This window comes from Oncorhynchus tshawytscha, linkage group LG27 (genome assembly GCF_018296145.1).
Source record: "Oncorhynchus tshawytscha isolate Ot180627B linkage group LG27, Otsh_v2.0, whole genome shotgun sequence".
Taxonomy (NCBI): domain Eukaryota; kingdom Metazoa; phylum Chordata; class Actinopteri; order Salmoniformes; family Salmonidae; genus Oncorhynchus; species Oncorhynchus tshawytscha.
In genome coordinates, this window is record NC_056455.1 from 1,620,928 (window position 1) to 1,640,964 (window position 20,037).

The window sequence follows — 20,037 nt, forward strand, 5'->3', positions numbered from 1 at the left end:
ATATAGCTGAGTCACGAAGTCAAAATTGGCTATCTAGTGGAAATCCCACCTACCTATCTTTTCACCTGTGATCCCAGTTGAGCCTTTAGTACTGGTGTTTGATGGATCTGAACCATATGTGTGAAGCCTTTCCCTAATTTATTTAATACTATAGTTTTTATAAGGATATGGAATATTGGACATTGTTATAGCATCTATTTCAATTGATTGGTCAATGATCATACAGTACCAGTTAGATACAACTCAAAAATGACTTGTCCATCATACAGAACCTACCTATACGGACTGTAGTTATGGCAACATACTACAACCAATCCAATCGCGCCATACATCTGACAGTAATCTTCTTAACTCATGGTCGCTGTCCTTAAAGCACCATTAAATGCGGATTGAAGGCATGGAAACTTTGAGCGTTAACCCAGACTCATGTGGTTTTACCATCGCCTAAGTTTTACTTTTCAAAATTGTACTTTGTATGGAATGATAACGTTTTGAAACAATATATATCGTTTAATTCGAGATTGACTATGGTATTCCGAGTAGATTACCGCTTTCTCGGCGTGTTTTACGCACCGGATTTGAAAGGCATAATAATCGGTTAGGCGCCACCCGTTATTTCACTAAAGATTAACGACCAAAATACTGCCCTGGTATGTTATCTCTGTTGAGATTGTTGTGTTTTTACGCACTGGGACTGGGCTATGAGACGCTTGTGCGTGGACAGGATGACAATCCGGATACGGGAGCCCGGTTCCTATGCCGAGCCATGACCATTGGCGCTGACACTTGTTTGGTCCCCGTAGTTCGCGAACCAAACACGGCGGCTCAGGAGGAAGTGTTGAGGAACACAGTCATGCAGCTCCGTGAAACGGTTCTCCAACAGAAAGAGACGATAGTCAACCAACTTGGGACCATAAACGAGCTGACCACCAAGCTCTCCCTCTGCGAGTCAGCCTCCGAGGAAGGGAAGTATGAAAGTGGTGGATCTTGGAGTAAAAATAATCAGAACACAATGGGAGATTTACCCAGAGATCCCAATGATACAATCGACAACCTCGGTAAAACCATGCAGAGTCTGAAGGACCGACTGGAGAACCTAGAGGTAAGACACGGGACAGTAACCATAAATTACTCTTTGGTTCCTAAATCATGGAAAGGGAGTGCTGAAAATTATCGTCACCAGTGTGATTTAAATATATCTGAAATGGGCCTAATGTTTAAAATAGTTGCCCCTTGCATGATTGTCTGCTTATTAAGTAATTGAGTCCAAAGTGAACACCTGTTGCTGTGGTCAACTTTGTGGCCATTAAATTTGCTCCCATTTTGGCCTGTAGCCTATAATATTCTATTTTTGCCACCATGTGGAGGCATACCCTAAATGGATTAGCCTTTTATCTCCTTTACATTCCAGTGATTAAATTGCCTATGTCACCTTACTCAACAAATGCATCAGCTCTTAATAAAAGCAGCTCATTCAAATGACCAAGGATATGTGTTTCTTGGGATATTTAGGTATCTTGCAGACCTGTTTCATTCCAGATCGAAACAAGTTCAGTAAATCCAATCCTAGCTTGTGTAGGTGTAGTACCATCTGTTAGTTTAGAGCTTCCTGAACCACAGGTAATCCCCATTAGGCCATGCAGTAAAAGTGCATTGGGAAACAAATGCATGACGGTATCAAGCTAAACCACAGTAGATGGTGTTTAAGCTCATTATGCATTAACAGGCTTTGGAAACTGGTGAGACAATTGGAGAGACCCAATGTTCTCCATGAGTTACAATAAGGGGCCAGAGTCATGTGGCCAGGAAAACAACTCCTGGGCCTTCTGATAACATACTAGCCTACACACAGTGTAGCCGATTTCCACTCAGCCAATGATCTTTGAAAATTACACACATTAAATAGGTGACAACATAAGAGACGGGAAGCAGCACATCTCAGACCTCAATACAAATGGACCTGAAGTCTATCAACCTCCACAGACTGTCTGCGTTAAACTCCACTAATTGTTTGTGACCATCTTGTATTGTCTCCACTTATTTAATTGTCTAATGACGTCTCCATCTTGTCCCCGCAGCAGCAGCAGCAGAGAGCAAACATGTCGGGAGCGTTGTTCCCCAGCGAGCTGCGAGACCTGCTGCAGCACAGGCTGGGAGACCTGGAAAAACAGCTGCTCAGTAAGGTCAACAACCTTGAAGAAGAGAAGTCTCTGCTCTACAACGAGACCACAGCCCACAGGCAGAAGACAGAGAGCACCCTCAACTCCCTGCTGACCAGGATCAATGAGCTGGAGAAAGGTAAATCACTGGAAAAGGAAAGATATGAGACGCATACAGACATACTCACGTACGCACAAACATATGTCTGTGTACACAATCCGATGACAGTAGTACACACCTGCAGCACAAACCGGAAGACTCACACATTGTAAACACAATGAGTCATTCATTCTATCAACTATCCCACTAACTGACCCAATCACTGCCACTCACATACTGTACCCCACTGCAGTAAACAACTGAGGCTTCAGATCAAATCTGACAAATGTTGGCTTATCATTTTGTTCTCGTAATTTGTGTATAAGTGACTTCATAGACAACTCTCCCATTATTCTCTCTGTAGGTGGCAGTGGGTTCAAGTCCCCCGAGCAGTTTAAGCTGGTCCTCCCCCTGCGTACTAACTATCTGTACGGCCGCATGGCCAAGAGCCTTCCTGAGATGTACTCTTTCACTCTGTGCATGTGGCTGCGGTCCAGCGCCGGCCCTGGCATAGGCACCCCCTTCTCCTATGGGGTGTCAGGACAGGCCAATGAGATTGTCCTCATGGAGTGGGGCAACAACCCCATAGAGCTGCTCATCAATGACAAGGTAAGGGCAGTCTAAATGACTCAAGGACTCAGTGATTCTCAGTATCGCTGATCTGTGGGAGAGCCTACCGTTATTGACAGGAGTCTTTGTTTTAAATTAGATCTGGCTTTAATGCGGTTGCTGATTTGTATTTTTTTACCAGCTTTACCAAATCCTAACCTTCCTCAATCTAATGTGTATTTCTCCTTTCTGTTTGTAAGCATCTGTACTTACCTTACACTCCTCTCCTATGTTACCTGTCCAGGTGGCTCAGCTGCCTCTATCAGTGCGTGATGGGAGGTGGCAACACATCTGTATCACCTGGACCACCAGGGATGGTCTGTGGGAAGCCTACCAGGATGGTCAGAAGCTGGGGGCAGGGGATAACCTGGCCCCCTGGCACCGCATCAAGCCTGGAGGAGCCATCATACTGGGGCAGGAACAGGTGAGTCTGCTGACTAGCGCCCCTTATCTGTAGGATACACAATTACATATTTGTATGGGAAATATTTAGCCTATTTTACTCTTGGTTTACAAAAGCACATCAGGTTTTCAGATTTGAATGGTACAGGTTCTTAGCCATGGCTATGAGTACTGAGCTATAGGCTCTAGAGTGTAGACCAAATTTGAAAAGCCCCATCGCTAACAAAAATCCTAAAGATCAGTTACATGAGAAAATAAATGAACATTTTTTTTAGAGCGAATAAATTAGACCAGACAGGTCAAGTTTGTCTGGCTCAGCCTGGCAGTCCACACAGTGATATGTTGTTTTTAACGAGGCCTGTTGTTTATGGCCTCAACAGGACATGGTGGGCGGGCGCTTTGACGCCACACAGGCCTTTGTGGGCGAGCTGAGCCAGGTTAACATCTGGGACAAGGTCCTGAAGCCAGCCGACATCCTTACCATGGCCAACTGTTCCTCCTACACCCCCGGGAACGTGGTATCCTGGCTGGACAGTGATGTGGAGGTGTTTGGAGGGGGAGCAGCCAAATTGCCTCTAGAGATATGCCAGGACCGGCTGTCTTAGACTGAGTCTTAGGATGGATGTCTGTGGCGTGTTGAGAATCATGTTCTCAATCTTGACGCCTACTGTACCTGCTACGTGTAATGCTGGTCATGTGTTTCGTTTGTCTGTGTAAGGAAAGGCGGATCTACCTAATTCCAGATGATTCTACTACACACAGATCCAGTTTTACACACACATTGGCAAACAGACTTAATGACACTAGATTTGGCATGTGAGGCTGGTTTAGGCATGCGTGTGGCATGGGAGGTGTAAGGTGCACAGATTAGCCATCCCAGGAATGACAGAGTAATTTACATCCCAGGCCACAAACGGTAACCTACATCCTAGGACTTACATCCAGTAATCTACATCTCCTGATGGAAGTCATTAAAGCCTTTTCCACCTTGAGTGGAGAGCAGATTTAGGGGAATATCCAATCAAACATCAGCCAGGTGACTGCTATGTTGAAGGTTTTCAATAAACTTTTGCAGAGATGAGGGACTAGTTTTGATCTTTGAGTTAGTTGGTAAACATTCCATAGTTGTGTGAATCTGTGTTCTTATGGCATCATGTCTGTTGTACTATAATGTTAAGGTTTCATTATCCATTATTACCCATACTGTTTTCAATACCCCAAGTCCACCTCAATGCCTGCAGTATATGTTGTCTCAACTGTTCCGTAATTATCCTCTTGTTAGGGACACGTTGGTTTGTTTAGGCCTACAATGTCTGTGCAGTGGTAGTTTAAGAACAAACAAAGCGTAATTTATATGGGCGCATTGTTACTGTTAAATGTGTACATAATTTTTCAAGCAGATAAGAACAATACATTCATGTGTACGAGTGTCTCTTTCCATGAAAACAATGTTCAGTGTGTAAAGTTATTTAATTGAGATACTTTGTTGATTTTGCTCAAGAGACAATGCTTACTTTTCATGTGGCCTTTTGAAGATGTTCCAGATGCACTTTATTCTTCACTATTGCCAAATTAACAAGAATGTGGAAAATTAAAAAAGGACAAAAAACACTTGAAAAGCAGTCTGTTTAAATAGTGGGCCAAGGCAGCATTAGTCATGCTTAATTAAGACATGAGCGCAGCTCAAAGGTGGCGTCAATCATTTAGGCAGACTCCTACAGACTAGTGGGAAAACATCTCCCTGACTTTCTCTATTGGAAAATACATGGAATTTGGTATGTTTTAAATGGAAGTGAGCCAGGATTAGTATCTACACATTCTTGCAATGCAGTCCTGTATCTTATTAAAAACCCTTGATTTGTGTTCTACCAGAGCCTGTTTAGTTGGTCAGTTTGTCTGGAATTCTGGGTCAGGTTAACTAACATTACAAAAGTACAACTCAAGTTATTCGAATGGTATTGTAAGATACAATTGTAACGTTTGGTAGTCATGAGCAGCACAGATGTCAATTACCTAACAAATACGCTGTGTACAGAACATTAACACCTGCTCGTTCCATGACAGACTGACAAGGTGAAAACTATGATCCCTTATTGATGTTACCTGTTAAATCAGTGTAGATGAAGGGGAGAAGAGGTTAAAGAAGGATTTTTAAGCCTAGACATGGATTGTGTCATTCAGAGGGTGAATGGGCAAGACAAAAGATTTAAGTGCCTTTGAACGGGGTATGGTAGGTGTCAGGTGCAGTTTGTGTCAAGAACTGGAATGATGCTGAGTTTTTCACACTCAACATTTTCCTCTATCAAGAACGGGAGAAACAAAAAGCTAATTTCCATTGGAACATTCTGAACAATGGAGAATGTGGCCTGTTGTCACAGAAAAAATACTTCTGTGCAAGTGAGTGTAATCATGGTCCCCTCATGTTTTTGTGGTGGGAGGATGAAGGTAACCACAGTGACTAATCAACACCAACTCACACTCAGCAAACAGCATGATGAGTATTGGCCTGGACAACAAATTAACAGGCAGAAAAGTGCTTCTCTTTATTAATTAGGATACAGCAAGCACTTTAGACACTCCTACAAATGTCCGTCAGTAGATAGCACCAGTGGCGATGTTAATGTCCAACAAGAACTCACTCATTTAAGGAGACTAGCACAGAGCAGTAGACCCCCTCAGTAAAGTGCTGGAGTACATACATACAGCATATAGTAGTACCACAGTGGGCGGGCCATTGGATATGTAGGTGTGCTTCATGTATGTAAGATGTACGGCACAGGGACGATGGTATGGATTTGGCCTGAGCCCAAAGGATGTATATCCTCATCTGCCATGTCATGGATGACAATAGGTTGAAGTTGCTCCTAGACACAAATCTGACGTAAGTTGATTCTAGATTTGAGCCTACGGGCAACTTCTACCTGAACCGATCTTGCCCAGTTGGGGCAACGGGGGTCAGGGGTGAGTTGAGGTCACGTAGATCCTGGTTGACCTCTGGTCTGCAGACTGCTGAAATGGGCCTCCCTCAGGACACTGTTGATGTGGTCATAGGGAGTGCTGCCGCCATAGAGACTCAACGAGGAAATTGAAGGGTCTTCTTGCGAGGGACTGAGGAGACCCTGGGAAGTGCAGTTCTTCTGGCTCTGTGTACATGTGCTGGTGCTGGCTCCTCCCCCTGCCCTCTCAGGACTACTAATACCACTACTGCTGTCACTGCCGGATGACTGGAGCAGAGAGAGAGAAAACAGGAATGACTTATAGAAAATACTTTTTGCACAAACCATCACAAGTGTGTGTGTGTCCTGTCACCTCAGAGTCCCAGACATCCTGGCCCAGCTTGGACACCAGGGCGTGACCCTCCTGTCCCCCTCCTGACCTTTTCGCCAGCTGGTCCCCCTCATTGTCTCCACCCCGCCGCCGCTTCCTGTACACAGTGACAGAGAGGCCAGGAAGGGAGGGAGTGAGTGAGTTTGTGCCTGTGTTGCTCAGTCAATAGGGCATGGTGCTTGCAATGCCAAGGACTGAGTTTGATTCCTGCTGGGGCCCCTCATACATAACATGTATACAGTAAGTTGCTTTGGATAAAAGCTTCTATTAAATGGCATATTTTATTAGGCCCATATTGATAAAGTGGGTGTACAGTGCATTCAGAAAGTATTCAGACCTTCACTTTTTCCTCATTTTGTTACGTTACAGCCTTATTCTAAAATTGATTAAATCAAAATACCAGGTGTTTTTCCCTAGAACTGGCCGCCTGTCAGGGAGGTGACCAACAACCGGATGGTCACTGACAAAGCTCCAGAGTTCCACTGTGGAGATGGGAGATCCTTTCAGAAGGACAATCATCTCTGCAGCACTCCACCAATCCGGCCTTTATGGTAGAGTGGCCAGACGGAAGCCCCTCGTCAGTAAAAGGCACATGACAGCCCGCTTGGAGTTTGCCAAAAGGCACCTAAAGGTGATAATGTCCTTGAGTGGCCCAGCCAGAGCCCGGACTTGAACCCGATCGAACTTCTCTGGAGACACCTGAAAATAGCTGTGCATCGACGTTCCCCATCCAACCTGACAGAGCTTGAGATGATCTGCAGAGAAGAATGGGAGAAACTCCCCAAATACAAGTGTGCCAAGCTTGTAGCATCATACCCAAGAAGACTCGAAGGTGTAATCACTGCCAACGGTGCTTTAACAAAGTACTGAGTAAAGGGTCTGAATACTTACAGTACCAGTCAAAAGGTTGGACACCTGCTCATCGAAGGGTTTTTCTTTATTTTTTACTAAGACATCAAAACTATGAAATAACACATATGGAATCATGTAGTAACCCCCCAAAAAAGTGTTAAACAAATCTAAATATATTTTATGAGACTCTTCAAAGTAGCCACCCTTTGCCTTGATAACAGCGTTTCACACTATTTGCACTCTCTCAACCAGCTTCATGAGGTAGTCACCTTGAATGCATTTCAATTAACAGGTGTGCCTTGTTAAAAGTTAATTTGTGGAATTTCTTTCCTTCTTAATGTGTTTGAGCCAATCAGTTGTGTTGTGATAAGGTATGGATGGTAGGAATGCACGATATATCGGTGAACATATCGGAATCGACAGACATAAGCTAAAAATGCCAACATCGGTATCGGCCCGATGTCTAGTTTAATGCTGATGTGAAAAACCGATGTCAAAGCTGACGTGCATACCTATATAACACAGATAGAAGAGAACATCTTTGTATATAACGTAGGTACATGACATAATGATGCCACTTAAAATGTTGCACTACACGTGTAACACAGCATTCCTAACCTAGCCCACGTCTGCTGTGTGGATCGAGCAGTCATTTGAAAGAGTAAGAACATTTCAGAGAGACAACTCAAAGGCGAAATCCATTAAAGCCAAGATAATGGAATTCATTGCCGTTCTCTGTCGTGGGTGATGTTGGCTTTCGCCAACTGGTCGAGCACCGGTACACTTTTGTTTAAATGTTGGTACTATTTTTCAGATGTTGCCCTACTGTAGTTGCACAGTAATAGGTGTCACTGCTATTAGCTTCACGACTGACATTTGGACCAGCGATATCAGCCCCATGAGCATGCGGAGTCTGACAGCACAGTGGGTCGTTGAGGATTTCGTACGGAGGAAAGTCGTATTGCACACTCAGGAATATGCTGGTTGTCATACCACTGCTGCCATTTCAATGGCATTTGAGAACATGGTTGAAACTTAGAAACATGAATACACTAGCTAGCTCCATTCAAACAACTGACTTGAGAAATAAGCTCATCAACTGCACCTGCAGCAGACGCGATGCCCTCTGTCATGACATTGAAACACCTGCTCAACAAAAACTGACAGGGATATAAACAAATGTGCATAACATTTGAGATCAGCTTTATGTGTATATGGAACATTTCTGGGATCTTTTTTTTTTAGCTGATGAAACAAACACTTTTCATGTTGATTTATATTTTTGTTCAGTGTAGTATTCGTATTCTAATTCCTAATTCTAACGCCACCGATTCTGTCACAACATTGGAGTGTGCACGCCTATTCTGACTTTGCCAATGTTAAGCTAACCAGTTAGCTAGCAGCTAGTGTGCGACATTAGTGGTGACTAGTTTCTATGGAGTGAATATGGCCCCTTTTCCAGACAAGGTGGATATTCCTACTGGCCCACATTGGCAAATGAAACAGTTGCCCTTGACAACAGTTTGCCCCAGCAACAAAACTGCCCACTCAGGCTGTGAACAAGCGATTCGGCGGAATTCTCTCTTTACTGTGTCGCCACCATGTTCGATGCTATGTACAAGGACCGCTACGTCAATGCAGACAAGAAACAGAGTTTCCGTGAAATGCTACATACAAAGCTGGACAAGATGGAAACGGACACAGTGACAGGGCGCACCGAGGAAGAGGCACAACGGACAGACAGAGCTGAAACTTCACTGCTTGACATGCATGATGAAATCCTGGTTGAGAATGAAACGACTGAACAACAAAATAGCACAGCAAGTAAGTGAAAGAAATAGGTTGATTGCTTTACTGGTAATTGGGGCATAAGTAAATGCCAACAAAATAACCAATTGTGTGCCGCCCTATGGGACTCCCAATCACGGCCAGATGTGATACAGCCTGGATTCGAACCAGGGACTGCAGTGACGCTTCCTGCACTGAGATGCAGTGCCCCCCTCCTGACAGCTGTGTCCATATGTGTGTTATCGGTTTCGTTTTTTTTGCTAAGGAAAATATCAGATATCGGTCAAAAATGTAATATCGGTGTGTCACTAACGGGTGGTATACAGAAGATAGCACTATTTGGTAAAAGACCAAGTCCATATTATGGCAAGAACAGCTCAAATAATCAAAGAGAAACAACAGTCCATTATTACTTTAAGACATGAAGGTCAGTCAATCAGGAACATTTCAAGAACTTTGAAAGTTTCTTCAAGTGCAGTCGCAAAAACCAATCGCTATGATAAAATTGGGTCTCATGAGGACCCCCACAGGAAAGGAAGACCCAGAGTTACCTCTGCTGCAGAATATAAGTTCATTATAGTTAACTACACCTCAGATTGCAGCCCAAATAAATGCTTCAGACTTCAATTAGACACATCTCAACATCAACTTTTCAGAGGAGACTGCGTGAATCAGGCCTTCATGGTCAAATTGTTGCAAAGAAACCACTACTAAAGGACACCAATAAGAAGAAGAGACTTGCGTGGGCCAAGAAACACAAAATCCACCCACACAGATAGTGTGGTGAAGAAGGCGCAACAGCGCCTCATCAACCTCAGGATGGTGAAGAAATTTGGCTTGTCACCTAAAACCCACAAACTTTCAGATGCACAATTTAGAGCATCCTTACGGGCTGTATCACTGCCGGGTACGGCAACTGCACCACCCACAACCGCAAGTCTCTCCAGAGGGTGGTGCGGTTTGCACAACGCATCACCATGGCCAATCTACCTGCCCTCCAGGACACCTACAGCACCCGATGTCACAGGAAGGCCAAAAAGATCATCAAGGACAACAACCACTCGAGCCAGTGTATGTTCACCCCCCGCTACCATCCAGAAGGTGAGGTCAGTACAGGTGCATCAAAGCTGGGACCAAGAGACTGAAAAACAGCTTATATTTCAAGGCCATCAGACTGAAACAACGATCACTAATACAGAGAGGCTGCTGCCTACATACAGACTTGAACTTATTGACCACTTTAATAAATGGATCACTAGTCATTTTAATAATAATAATAATATCTTACAGTATATACATATGAGATGAGTAATATATTTTATACCATCTTGTCTATGCCGCTCTGTCATTGCTCATCCATATATTTATGTATATATTGTCATTCCATTCCTTTACTTAGATTTGTGTGTGTGTTAGGTAGTTGTTGTGGAATTGTTAGATTACATGTTAGATATTGCTGCACTGTCGGAACTAGACGCACAAGCATTTCGCTACACTCACAATAATGGCTAACGGCAGCGTAGTGGTTAGAGTGTTGGACTAGTAGCCGAAAGTTTGCAAGTTCAAATCCCCAAGCTGACAAGGTACAAATCTGTTGTTCTGCCCCTGAACAAGGCAGTTCCGGCCGTCGTTGAAAATAAGAATTTGTTCTTAACTGACTTGCCTAGTTAAATAAAGGTCAAATAAATACAAATGTAAAAAAATAACCATGTGTATGTGACAAATAAAATTGTATATTATTTGGAATGCAAAGGGTGGATACTTTGAAAAATATTAAATATATTTTGATTTAATTAACACTTTTTTGGATACTACATGATTCCATGTGTGTTATTTCATAGTTTTGTTGTGTTCACTATTATTCTACATACAATGTAGAAAATAGTAAAAATAAAGAAAACCCCTTGAATGAGTAGGTGTGTCCAAACTTTTGACTGGTACTGTACATACATGTGATATTTCAGTTTTTGATTTTTAATACATTTGCAAAGAATTATCAATCTGTTTTTGCTTTGTCATTATTGGGTAGTGTGCGCTGATTGAGGGGAACCAATTATTTAATCCACTTTAGAATAAGGCTATAAGGTAACAAAATGTGGAAAAAGTCAAGAGGTCTGAATACTTTCCGAATGCATTGTGTGTGTGTGGGAGACAGAGAGGCTATCTCAGCCACAGCATTATAGTTATAGGAGCAGGCATGTGCTCAAATTTTCAGCCATGAGTATGACAACTTATCTGGGAAGAAAACAACCATGTGAAATATTGTTCAAGTTAAACTGATCAATTAGCCTACTTGAGACATTAACACATGTAACACTGGCCACCGAGGTTAATGGTAATTCAATAACTATACTATAAAACAAAGATTAATTATATAAATAATGATAGTAAAACAACTTTGGAGTACCTTCAATTAAATATTGGGCAAAAAGGCAACTCCGCTCCATCATTCATTGAATCAGAATGAATGATGAATCATTCATCACAAAACCAACTGATATTGCCAACTACTTTAATGATTTTTTAATTGGCAAGATTAGCTAACTTAGTCATGACATGCCAGCAACAAACACTGACCCTAAACATCCAAGTACAACTGATCAAAATATGAAAGACAAGCATTGTAATTTGAAAATGTGAACAAAATTACTGTTGTCTAGCAACAATGACAAGCCACCTGGGTCTGACAACTTCGATGGAAATTTACTAAGGATAATAGCAGACGATATTGCCACTCCGATTTGCCATATCTTCAATCTAAGCCTACAAGAAAGTGTGTGCCCTCAGGCCTGGAGGGAAGATAAAGTGATTATAAAATGATTGTGGGAGTTGTTTTGTTAAGACTTCAGTGCAGCTTTTGACATTATCGATCAGTCTGCTGCGGGAAAAAGGTATGTGATATGGCTTTACACCCCTGCTATATTGTGGATAAAGAATTACCTGTCTAAGAGTGTGTTCTTTAATGGAAGCCTCTCCAACATAATCTAGGTAGAATCAGGCATTCCCCAGAGCAGCTGTCTAGGAGCCTTACATTTTTCAATCTTTAGTAATGACATGCCATTCATTGGCTTTGAGTAAAGCCAATGTGTATGTATGCGGATGACTCAACACTATACACATCAGCTACTACAGCAAGTGAAATCAATTCAAGACTTAAAAAAGAGCTGCAGTCAGAATGGATGGCAAAAGTCCTAAATATTTAAAAAAAAATGTAAAGTATTGTATTTGGGACAAATCATTCACTAAACCTCAACTAAATCTTGTAAAGAATAATGTAAAAAGGTAGCAAGTTGAGGTGAATAAACTTCTTAGAGTAACCCTGGATTGTCACTGTCATGGTCAAAACATCTTGATTCCACAGTAGCTAAGGTGGGGAGAAGTCTGCCCGTAATAAAGTGATGCTCTGTCTTCTTTACAACACTATCAACAAGGCAGGTCCTACAGGCCCTAGTGTTGTCGCACCTGTACTACTGTCCAGTCATGTGGGGAGGTGCCTCAAAAAGGGTCTTAAGAAAATTACAATTGGCTCAGAACAGAGCAGCACAGTTGACCCTTAAATGTACACGGAGAGCTAACAATAATATGCATGTCAATCTCTTATGGCTCAAAGTAGAGGAGAGATTGACTTCATCATTACTTGTTTTTGTAAGAAGTGTTGACATGCTGAATGCACAGAGGTGTCTGTTTAAACTACTAGCACACTGCTTGGCCACCCATGCATACCCCACAAGACATGCCACCAGAGGTCTCTTCCAACTCCAGAACAGATTATGAAAGACGCACATTACTAAATAGAGTCATGGCTACATTCCACATCAGCTAACTGATGCAAGTAGTAGAATCTGATTTTTTAAATTTTAAATACAAATATACACCTTATGGAACAGCAGGGACTGAAGAGACACACACACATGGATTTTGCATTGTATATATGTGGTTGTAGAGTAGTGGCCTGAGGGAACACATTTAATGAGGATCCTTATTAAATACATTAAATACAAATCAGGTATTTTTGTAAGAAAAACACTCACCTGTTTTCTGTCAACATTTGGCAGACGATTGTCAGTGGGTTGTTTTGGTTAAAAAGAAGACTCTGAGCACGTTCGGATGTAAAGGAACGACTCCTCTCCCTCACAACTTTTGGTCGAGCAAAAATCTATTTTCGTACGTACAGCAGAGCTTTCCCCGCACGACCAGTCAGGGCATTCTGATCGTATCTGGTTGTTAGCTTGTTGAACAGCTTCTTTGGTTAGCAAGGAAACAACCATTGACTGGTTAGTCTTGATAATTTAGCATTAACTGTCACTATCCTAGTATGTATGCAGATTATGTCAGTAAACAAGTTACTTCTCGGTTAACGTCTCTTTCCGCCGTTATAAACTATCTAGCTATAAGCTACTTTAGCTAGCTAACCAGCTAAACTTATAACGAAACAAGCGAGAGATTCCTCCAATCTGTCAATTTAACTCGAGTTTTGGTAGTATTTGATAGCAGTCACACTATCATTCGGCATTGATGAGATGACAGATCAGAAAGAATACAATACTAAAATCTGATGAAGCTAGCGAGTGTTCTGCTGCTAGCAAAAAGACCCAGCTGAAAGTGTTTACGTGACGTTTGATGACGTAAAGATCCAATAACCTGAAACCTCCCGAATGCGCATCTGCAAACTCTACAGTAGGCTACATGTTGCATATCAGAGAGGCAGTTACCCTGTTAACTTGTCGCAGGTAAACAACCTTTTAGTTCTACAAATATTTATATTTTCTATGAAATTCCATTATTGTGATGAAAGTTATTTTTCTAACTTTATATGGGAACAGAATGTGCCTGCATTGTGTGGTCCCTAGTGTTATGCACTGTGATCCTATCTACCTGTGAATGAAAAGAATGGATGTTACTGGTGGTTGCATGAAGAGGCATTAGAAGTTATTTTTATTCCTCCACCAGGTAAGGGATTATAGGGACTATTTAAACAATCCTCATTTGTAAACTTGTCCTTCACCTTAAAGACAACAGACAAAAAGCAAATATGCTATATTTATTAAGAATGTCAGAAGGCTTTTAGTTTATTTTGCCTCAGCCCCACTCATAAACTTTGTCTAACCTGTGTAAATTCAGTCTTATTCTCACCTGTCCCTGTGACATACAAGGCTCTGCAAGATGCCCCAAGGTACAGATATTAAACTCTAACCAATACCATTAGGAGGGAGCTACAGTGTCTAGGCCTTTTGGGCAACTTCATCATACTCTTACCTCACCGTATGTCACATTCTCCTGACCTTCCCCTGGCTGCTCCACAGATGCAGGTGATCCAGCACCCCGCAGAGACAATTCGCACAGCCCTGGTGTCCAGCCGCTGTGACCTGACTGATCGCTACCATAAGTACAGTCGAGAAGAGCGGAGGCTCCTGGAGGAGTGTCTCTGCCTGGGGGATGGGTCCTTGTTCCGGCCCATCACTGTGCACTCTGACTTAGGACTGGATCCACTTGCACCCAGAGGAGCCGCAGGACTTCCAGAGTTTCTATAGCAACCCCTACCGCAGCAAACCCATCAAGGGTCACAGTACTATCTACCTACAGATCATCGGTAGGTGGGTCCACAGTCTTTCTGTTTTAGCCGTCACTCAAGCTCTATGGCCTATTAATACTTTTTTACAGAGATACAGTTTCCCTGCAGTGGCAAAATCCTCTGAAAATAACAGTGAATCATTCAGATGCCATTAGCTGGTGCATCATGGACAACAAACTCATTTGTGGGTGATTGAGCTGACCACTACTGTTGAGCCACACACATCAGCTACTGTAAGTAATCAGAGTTAAGGGAGCAGCTACATGGATTTAACTAAAGCTAAAGGTCATGAAAGATAGAATCTTTGAACTGCCACAGTTAAAGGCAGTGTAGCAGCCAATACAGAGCATGCACGACTTGAACCTCTTGCAAAGAGGCGGGCATGCACCTAGTGTGCCACTCTGTGCTCAGAACAAGAACCACAAATAGGGCATACACTACCAGTGCATCTCCTACTTTTTATTTCCTTCTGAGTCAGGTGCAAAGATCACACAAACAGCATTCGGGGCTAGAGTACAAACACCAGCATGTTCCATTGAAACCAATAGAGGACAACATTTTACAGTTGGTGTGCCACAGAGCTATATGGGAGAGGATTCTCCACCGAAATAATGCAAGGTGAAACATTGAGTGGTACTATTCAGCTACCCATCTCTGTGTGTGTTGTTTCCCAGGCTCCTTTAGGGAGGCAGAGGACAGGCCAGTACGTGAGGTGGTTGAGGGACTACTGCCAGGCCTTCTATTATTGGCTGGTGGTTAAGCTGTTGCCTCCAGTGACCGTTGCTGCCACAGACTGTGCCTTCAGGATCAACAGCAGTTCACACAACCTACAGATCCACGCAGGTGAGAGAAACCAGCTCACGACACCGGGTCATGGGCCAGGGTTCCGCTTTGTGGGGGGTTTCTCAGGTGTTATGAGGCCCTCAACTGGCCGATGTGGGTATAAAAATAATAAATAAATGAAAGGTGGTTGTCATTGTTTCTTTCAGGGGATTTGCTGCGGTTTCTTCAGAAGAGGAAACCATAAGATGCCTTCGGCATCATGGGCATCACTGTGATAGATCTCTTCCCCAAAGATTCCTGAAACTTTGTGTTTGGACAGGCCTCTCTCACTGAAGGTAATTAAACACACACACACTTGAATGTAGTTGTATTCCTATAATATGGAGGTATCCCATTGCTTGAACTGCACCAGAGCTGTAAAGAAAGTTGTTATCTGTAATATTCCCTTAAATGTAATCCTGGGGACCCCCTGGCATGGTGTGTGCATCCAGACAAAATCATCACCATTTATTCAACTACAGAGAGACTGGTGCTTTCCTTGAACTTGTTCTCAATCTAACTCTAACATACCAGTAGGTGGTGCTTTACATGCTGACTACACTGGGCACCCAAGTGCATCCGCATGCGATATTGCGCGCATGTTGATTTTGTCCTTCCACACCAGACGTGATCAACAACAAAAATATCTGAACCAATATATTTATTTGGGGACAGGTCTAAACACATGAAAATGTATGGACATTTAGCTAGCTAGCTTGTTGTTGCTAGCTACTTTGTCCTGGGATATAAACATTGGGTTTTTATTTTACCTGAAATGCACAAGGTCCTTTTTTTTCTAGATTTTTGTAGAATTCTGAACCATTTTGAATCACACAAAATCATGTGTTCTCTACTCTGACAATTAATCCACAAATAAAAGGGGAAACCTAGTTTCTAATAATCTCTCTTCAGTCTTCTTCTTCTTTAGACTTTATATGGCAGTTGACAACCAACTTTAAGTTGCATTAGCAGCACCAACTGGACTGTGGACCTCAGTTCATCTTTCAATCACCCACGTGGGTATATGCTCCTAAAAACCAATGAGGAGATGGGAGAGGCAGGACATTTCATCCAAACAAGCAGTTTGGATTAAATTATTGAATAACGTGAATGTGTACATATATTTTGCAACGCTCACAAGCGCAAACACAGGCGGTGTGGTCAGCATGTTACTCAAACAAAAATGATACATTGACTGAACATTTTCTTTCTGCAGGAATGGGAGTTTTCAGCTTTGCCAGGTACGACGACAACTTCTACATCAGGAGTTACGTGTATCAGGCCTTGTCGGGGAGACTACTCTGTATTTAAGGGCTACTACAGCACTCCTATCACGAGCACCTTGCACTGTTCATGCTACAACCCATCTCAGAGTTATTGAATGGTGTCAGTTTCAGTATCAATCCCTATTGTCCTAGGGTGGCCTATTGAACATAAGTCTGATCTTTGGCCCTGTCTAGAAATGGATTGTTATTGGTTCCGTCTTATCCCCTACATTTATGCCTATCCCTCCTCTGTTTGGTTCCAGATGGTCACCCATGAGATAGGGCACATATTCGGGGTGAAATACTGCCAGTGGATGCAGTGTGTCATACAGGGTTCCAACCACCTGGAGCACTCAGACCGCCGGCCCCTGGACCTTTGCCTGGTCTGCCATCGGATTCAAAATGGCTGACAGATACAAGGTAAGCACATGATTTGCATCGACTTTGATTCACTGTATTCTGTAGCCTGGTTGCCAGTCTATTTCCCATACTACAGTGTAATGGGGTGACTCTGGAGTGGCTACAGTGCCTTCGGAAAGTATTCAGACCCCTTGACTTTTTCCACAGTTACAGCTTTATTCTAAAATTGATCAAATAAAATAAATCCTCAGCAATCTACACACAATACCCCATATTGACAAAGCAAAACAGGTTTTTAGAAATGTTGACAGTTAACAGTGCATGTCATAGCAAAAACCAAGCCATGAGATCGAAGAAATTGTCCATAGATCTCCGAGACAGAATTGTGTCAAGGCACAGATCTGGGGAAGGGTACCAACAAATTTCTGCAGTATTGAAGGTCCTCAAGAACACAGTGGCCTTCATCATTCTTAATCCTCCTGCTGTGTTCCTGTAGAATTGGATGTTTTCTCTATGAAAACTGTAGTTAATTTAATCTGATTGTCATAAGGTTCCATGACTTTGTCCACACAGGGCATCTGAACACACAAAATACATTTTTGATGATTTTCATTACATTTTGGGTGTTTTATTGAACTTTTTTACACCTGTGGTGTTCCCATTCAAAAATGACCGGTCATTAGAAATGAATGGGTGACACTACAATTAGTGTATAAAATAGAGTTCAGGCACATGCCAATTCATCAGATGGACACACTTCCTCTCCCAGACCCCCACATGCATGTGTGTTTGAGCACACACACACACCTCACTCCCCTTCTTGGCTTCCATGGCAACCTCCACTGGAACCTTTCCCCAATAGAACCTTTCCCCAATAGAATCTTTCCCCCACGGGAACCACACCTGTTGGCATTCTCACAAACAATTGCAACATTGTTTCAATAATATATAGAACTTTTCTCGCAGCTCACAATTCATTTTGTGGCAGCACAATGACCAAACGATATACTGTATGTGAGGCTCTTGATCATATCTTTGTTCATGACACTGGTGAGAAGGAGAGAGTCCTTGTTCAACTTTTACACAAAGTAGTCTGCGATAAATAGCACAATATGTTTCATCTGAGTATTTGTTATAGTCAAAATAATCCTTACATTATGCTTGTTTTACTCAAAAACAAGTTGTATGAGCTCAGGTCAATGAGGCCTACAGGTCATAAATAGCTAAAACAAGTTGTATGAGCTCAGGTCAATGAGGCCTACAGGTCATAAATAGCTAAAACAAGTTGTATGAGCTCAGGTCAATGAGGCCTACAGGTCATAAATAGCTAAAACAAGTTCAAAACTTGTAATGTTCACAAGAACTTAAGTTGATAAAACGATCTAACACAACATAAGGTGATACTATATGTATTAACACAGAATTAATTAAACATGAAACAAACACAACATGAGGGTTAAATGGAAGAAGTTTGGAACCAGGAAGACATTTCCTAGCTGCTTGGCCAAACTGACCAATCGAGGGTGAAGGGCCTTGGTCAGGGAGGTGACCAAGAACCTGATGGTCACTCTGACAGTGCTCTAGAGTTCCTATGTGGAGATGGGAGATCCTTCCAGAAGGACAACCATCTCTGCAGCACTCCACCAATCTGGCCTTTATGGTAGTGGCCAGACAGAAACCTCTCCTCAGTAAAAGGCACATGACAGCCCGCTTGGAGTTTGCCAAAATGCACCTAAAGACCATGCACCATGAGAAACAAGACTCTCTGGTCTGATGAAACCAGGATTGAACTCTTTGGTCTGAATGGCAAATGTCACATCTGGAGAAAACCTGGCATCATCCCTATGGTGAAGCATGGTGGCAGCAGGATGATGGTGGCAGCATCATGCTGTGGGAATGTTTTTCAGCGATAGAGCTGGGAGACTAGTCAGGGTTGAGGCAAAGAAGAACGGCGCAAAATACAGAGAGATCCTTGATGAAAACCTGCTCCAAAGCGCTCAGGACCACAGACTGGGGCGACGGTTCACCTTCCAACAGGACAAAGACCCTAGGCACACAGCCAAGACAACGCAGGAGTGGCTTCGGGACAAGTCTCTAAATGTCCTTGAGTGGCCCAGCCAGAGCCCGGACTTGAACCCGATCGATCGAACATCTCTAGAGAGACCTGAAAAAAGCTGTGCAGCAATGCTGTCCATCCAACCTGACAGAGATTGAGAGGATCTGCAGAGAAGAATGGGAGAAACACCCCAAAGGTGTGCCAAGTTTGTAGCGTCATACCCAAGAAGACTCAAGGCTGTAAACACTGCCAAAGGTGCTTCAACAAAGTACTGAGTAAATGGTCTGAATACTTATGTAAATGTGATATTTCAGTTTTTTTATGCATTTGCATCAATTTAAAAAAGTTTTTGCTTTGTCATTATGGGGTATTGTGTGTAGTTTGATGAGGGGGAGAACAACATTTTCATCCATTTTTGAATAAGGCATAACAAAATGTGGGAAAAGTCAAGGGTTCTGAATACTTTCCAAACGCACTGTATATCTCGTCTCTCTCAGACCTTGCTGCGATGGATAGAGAAGGGGGGAACGGCTAGCCCTGGACAGCCCACTATCTCCTAGTCAGACTCCGAGCCCTACTGTCCCAAACCCACTCTGCCCTTCCAGACCTTCAGACAGTGGCTCAGGAGGTGTCTGGAGATTCTGGATGAAGTTCTAGAATGGTCACACTCAGGAAATGTATATGATTTATGAATATACACTAGGATGAGAGGAAGATCCTAGAAT

At 42.7% G+C, this 20,037-nt stretch overlaps 3 protein-coding genes across 4 annotated transcripts; 2 read left to right on the plus strand and 1 right to left on the minus strand.

Moving 5' to 3' along the window:
• Window positions 1-18: 18 nt before the first annotated feature.
• LOC112259060 (neuronal pentraxin-2-like) lies at window positions 19-5,138 on the plus strand. 2 transcript variants are annotated; one of them, XM_024433838.2, is made up of 5 exons: window positions 19-1,102; window positions 2,082-2,298; window positions 2,624-2,868; window positions 3,113-3,292; window positions 3,651-5,138. In XM_024433838.2, the coding sequence occupies exons 1-5, from the start codon at window positions 653-655 to the stop codon at window positions 3,873-3,875; spliced, it is 1,317 nt and encodes a 438-aa protein (XP_024289606.1). In that variant the 5' UTR covers window positions 19-652; the 3' UTR covers window positions 3,876-5,138. The 2 variants fall into 2 exon arrangements, with proteins under 2 accessions (XP_024289606.1, XP_024289600.1); XM_024433832.2 differs by having other exon boundaries at window positions 22-1,102; window positions 2,079-2,298.
• Window positions 5,139-5,788: 650 nt separating this feature from the next.
• LOC112259089 (protein FAM104A) lies at window positions 5,789-13,841 on the minus strand. The gene is made up of 3 exons (XM_024433855.2): window positions 13,269-13,841; window positions 6,580-6,694; window positions 5,789-6,494 (listed from the first exon to the last, which is right to left on the minus strand). Exons 1-3 carry the CDS (start codon window positions 13,283-13,285, stop codon window positions 6,243-6,245), a joined length of 384 nt encoding a protein of 127 aa, XP_024289623.1. The 5' UTR covers window positions 13,286-13,841; the 3' UTR covers window positions 5,789-6,242.
• A 34-nt stretch (window positions 13,842-13,875) lies between these two features.
• LOC112259079 (archaemetzincin-2) lies at window positions 13,876-19,940 on the plus strand. Its single transcript, XM_042307091.1, is given in 8 exon segments — window positions 13,876-13,967; window positions 14,541-14,714; window positions 14,716-14,842; window positions 15,494-15,652; window positions 15,799-15,927; window positions 16,848-16,872; window positions 17,012-17,316; window positions 19,810-19,940. Coding segments are annotated over 7 exon segments (984 nt in total). The 5' UTR covers window positions 13,876-13,892; the 3' UTR covers window positions 17,307-17,316; window positions 19,810-19,940.
• Window positions 19,941-20,037: the final 97 nt, after the last annotated feature.

Bases quoted from the DNA above. Each gene is read 5' to 3' on its own strand.
- LOC112259089 (XM_024433855.2), bottom strand. The intron at 6,495-6,579 runs GTGACAGGACAC...TCTCTGCTCCAG, and splicing joins AGGATGTCTGGGACTCTGAG to TCATCCGGCAGTGACAGCAG.
- LOC112259060 (XM_024433832.2), top strand. From the start codon at position 653: ATGTTATCTCTGTTGAGATTGTTGTGTTTTTACGCACTGGGACTGGGC. The intron at 1,103-2,078 runs GTAAGACACGGG...TTGTCCCCGCAG, and splicing joins ACCGACTGGAGAACCTAGAG to CAGCAGCAGCAGAGAGCAAA. The intron at 2,299-2,623 runs GTAAATCACTGG...TTCTCTCTGTAG, and splicing joins GATCAATGAGCTGGAGAAAG to GTGGCAGTGGGTTCAAGTCC.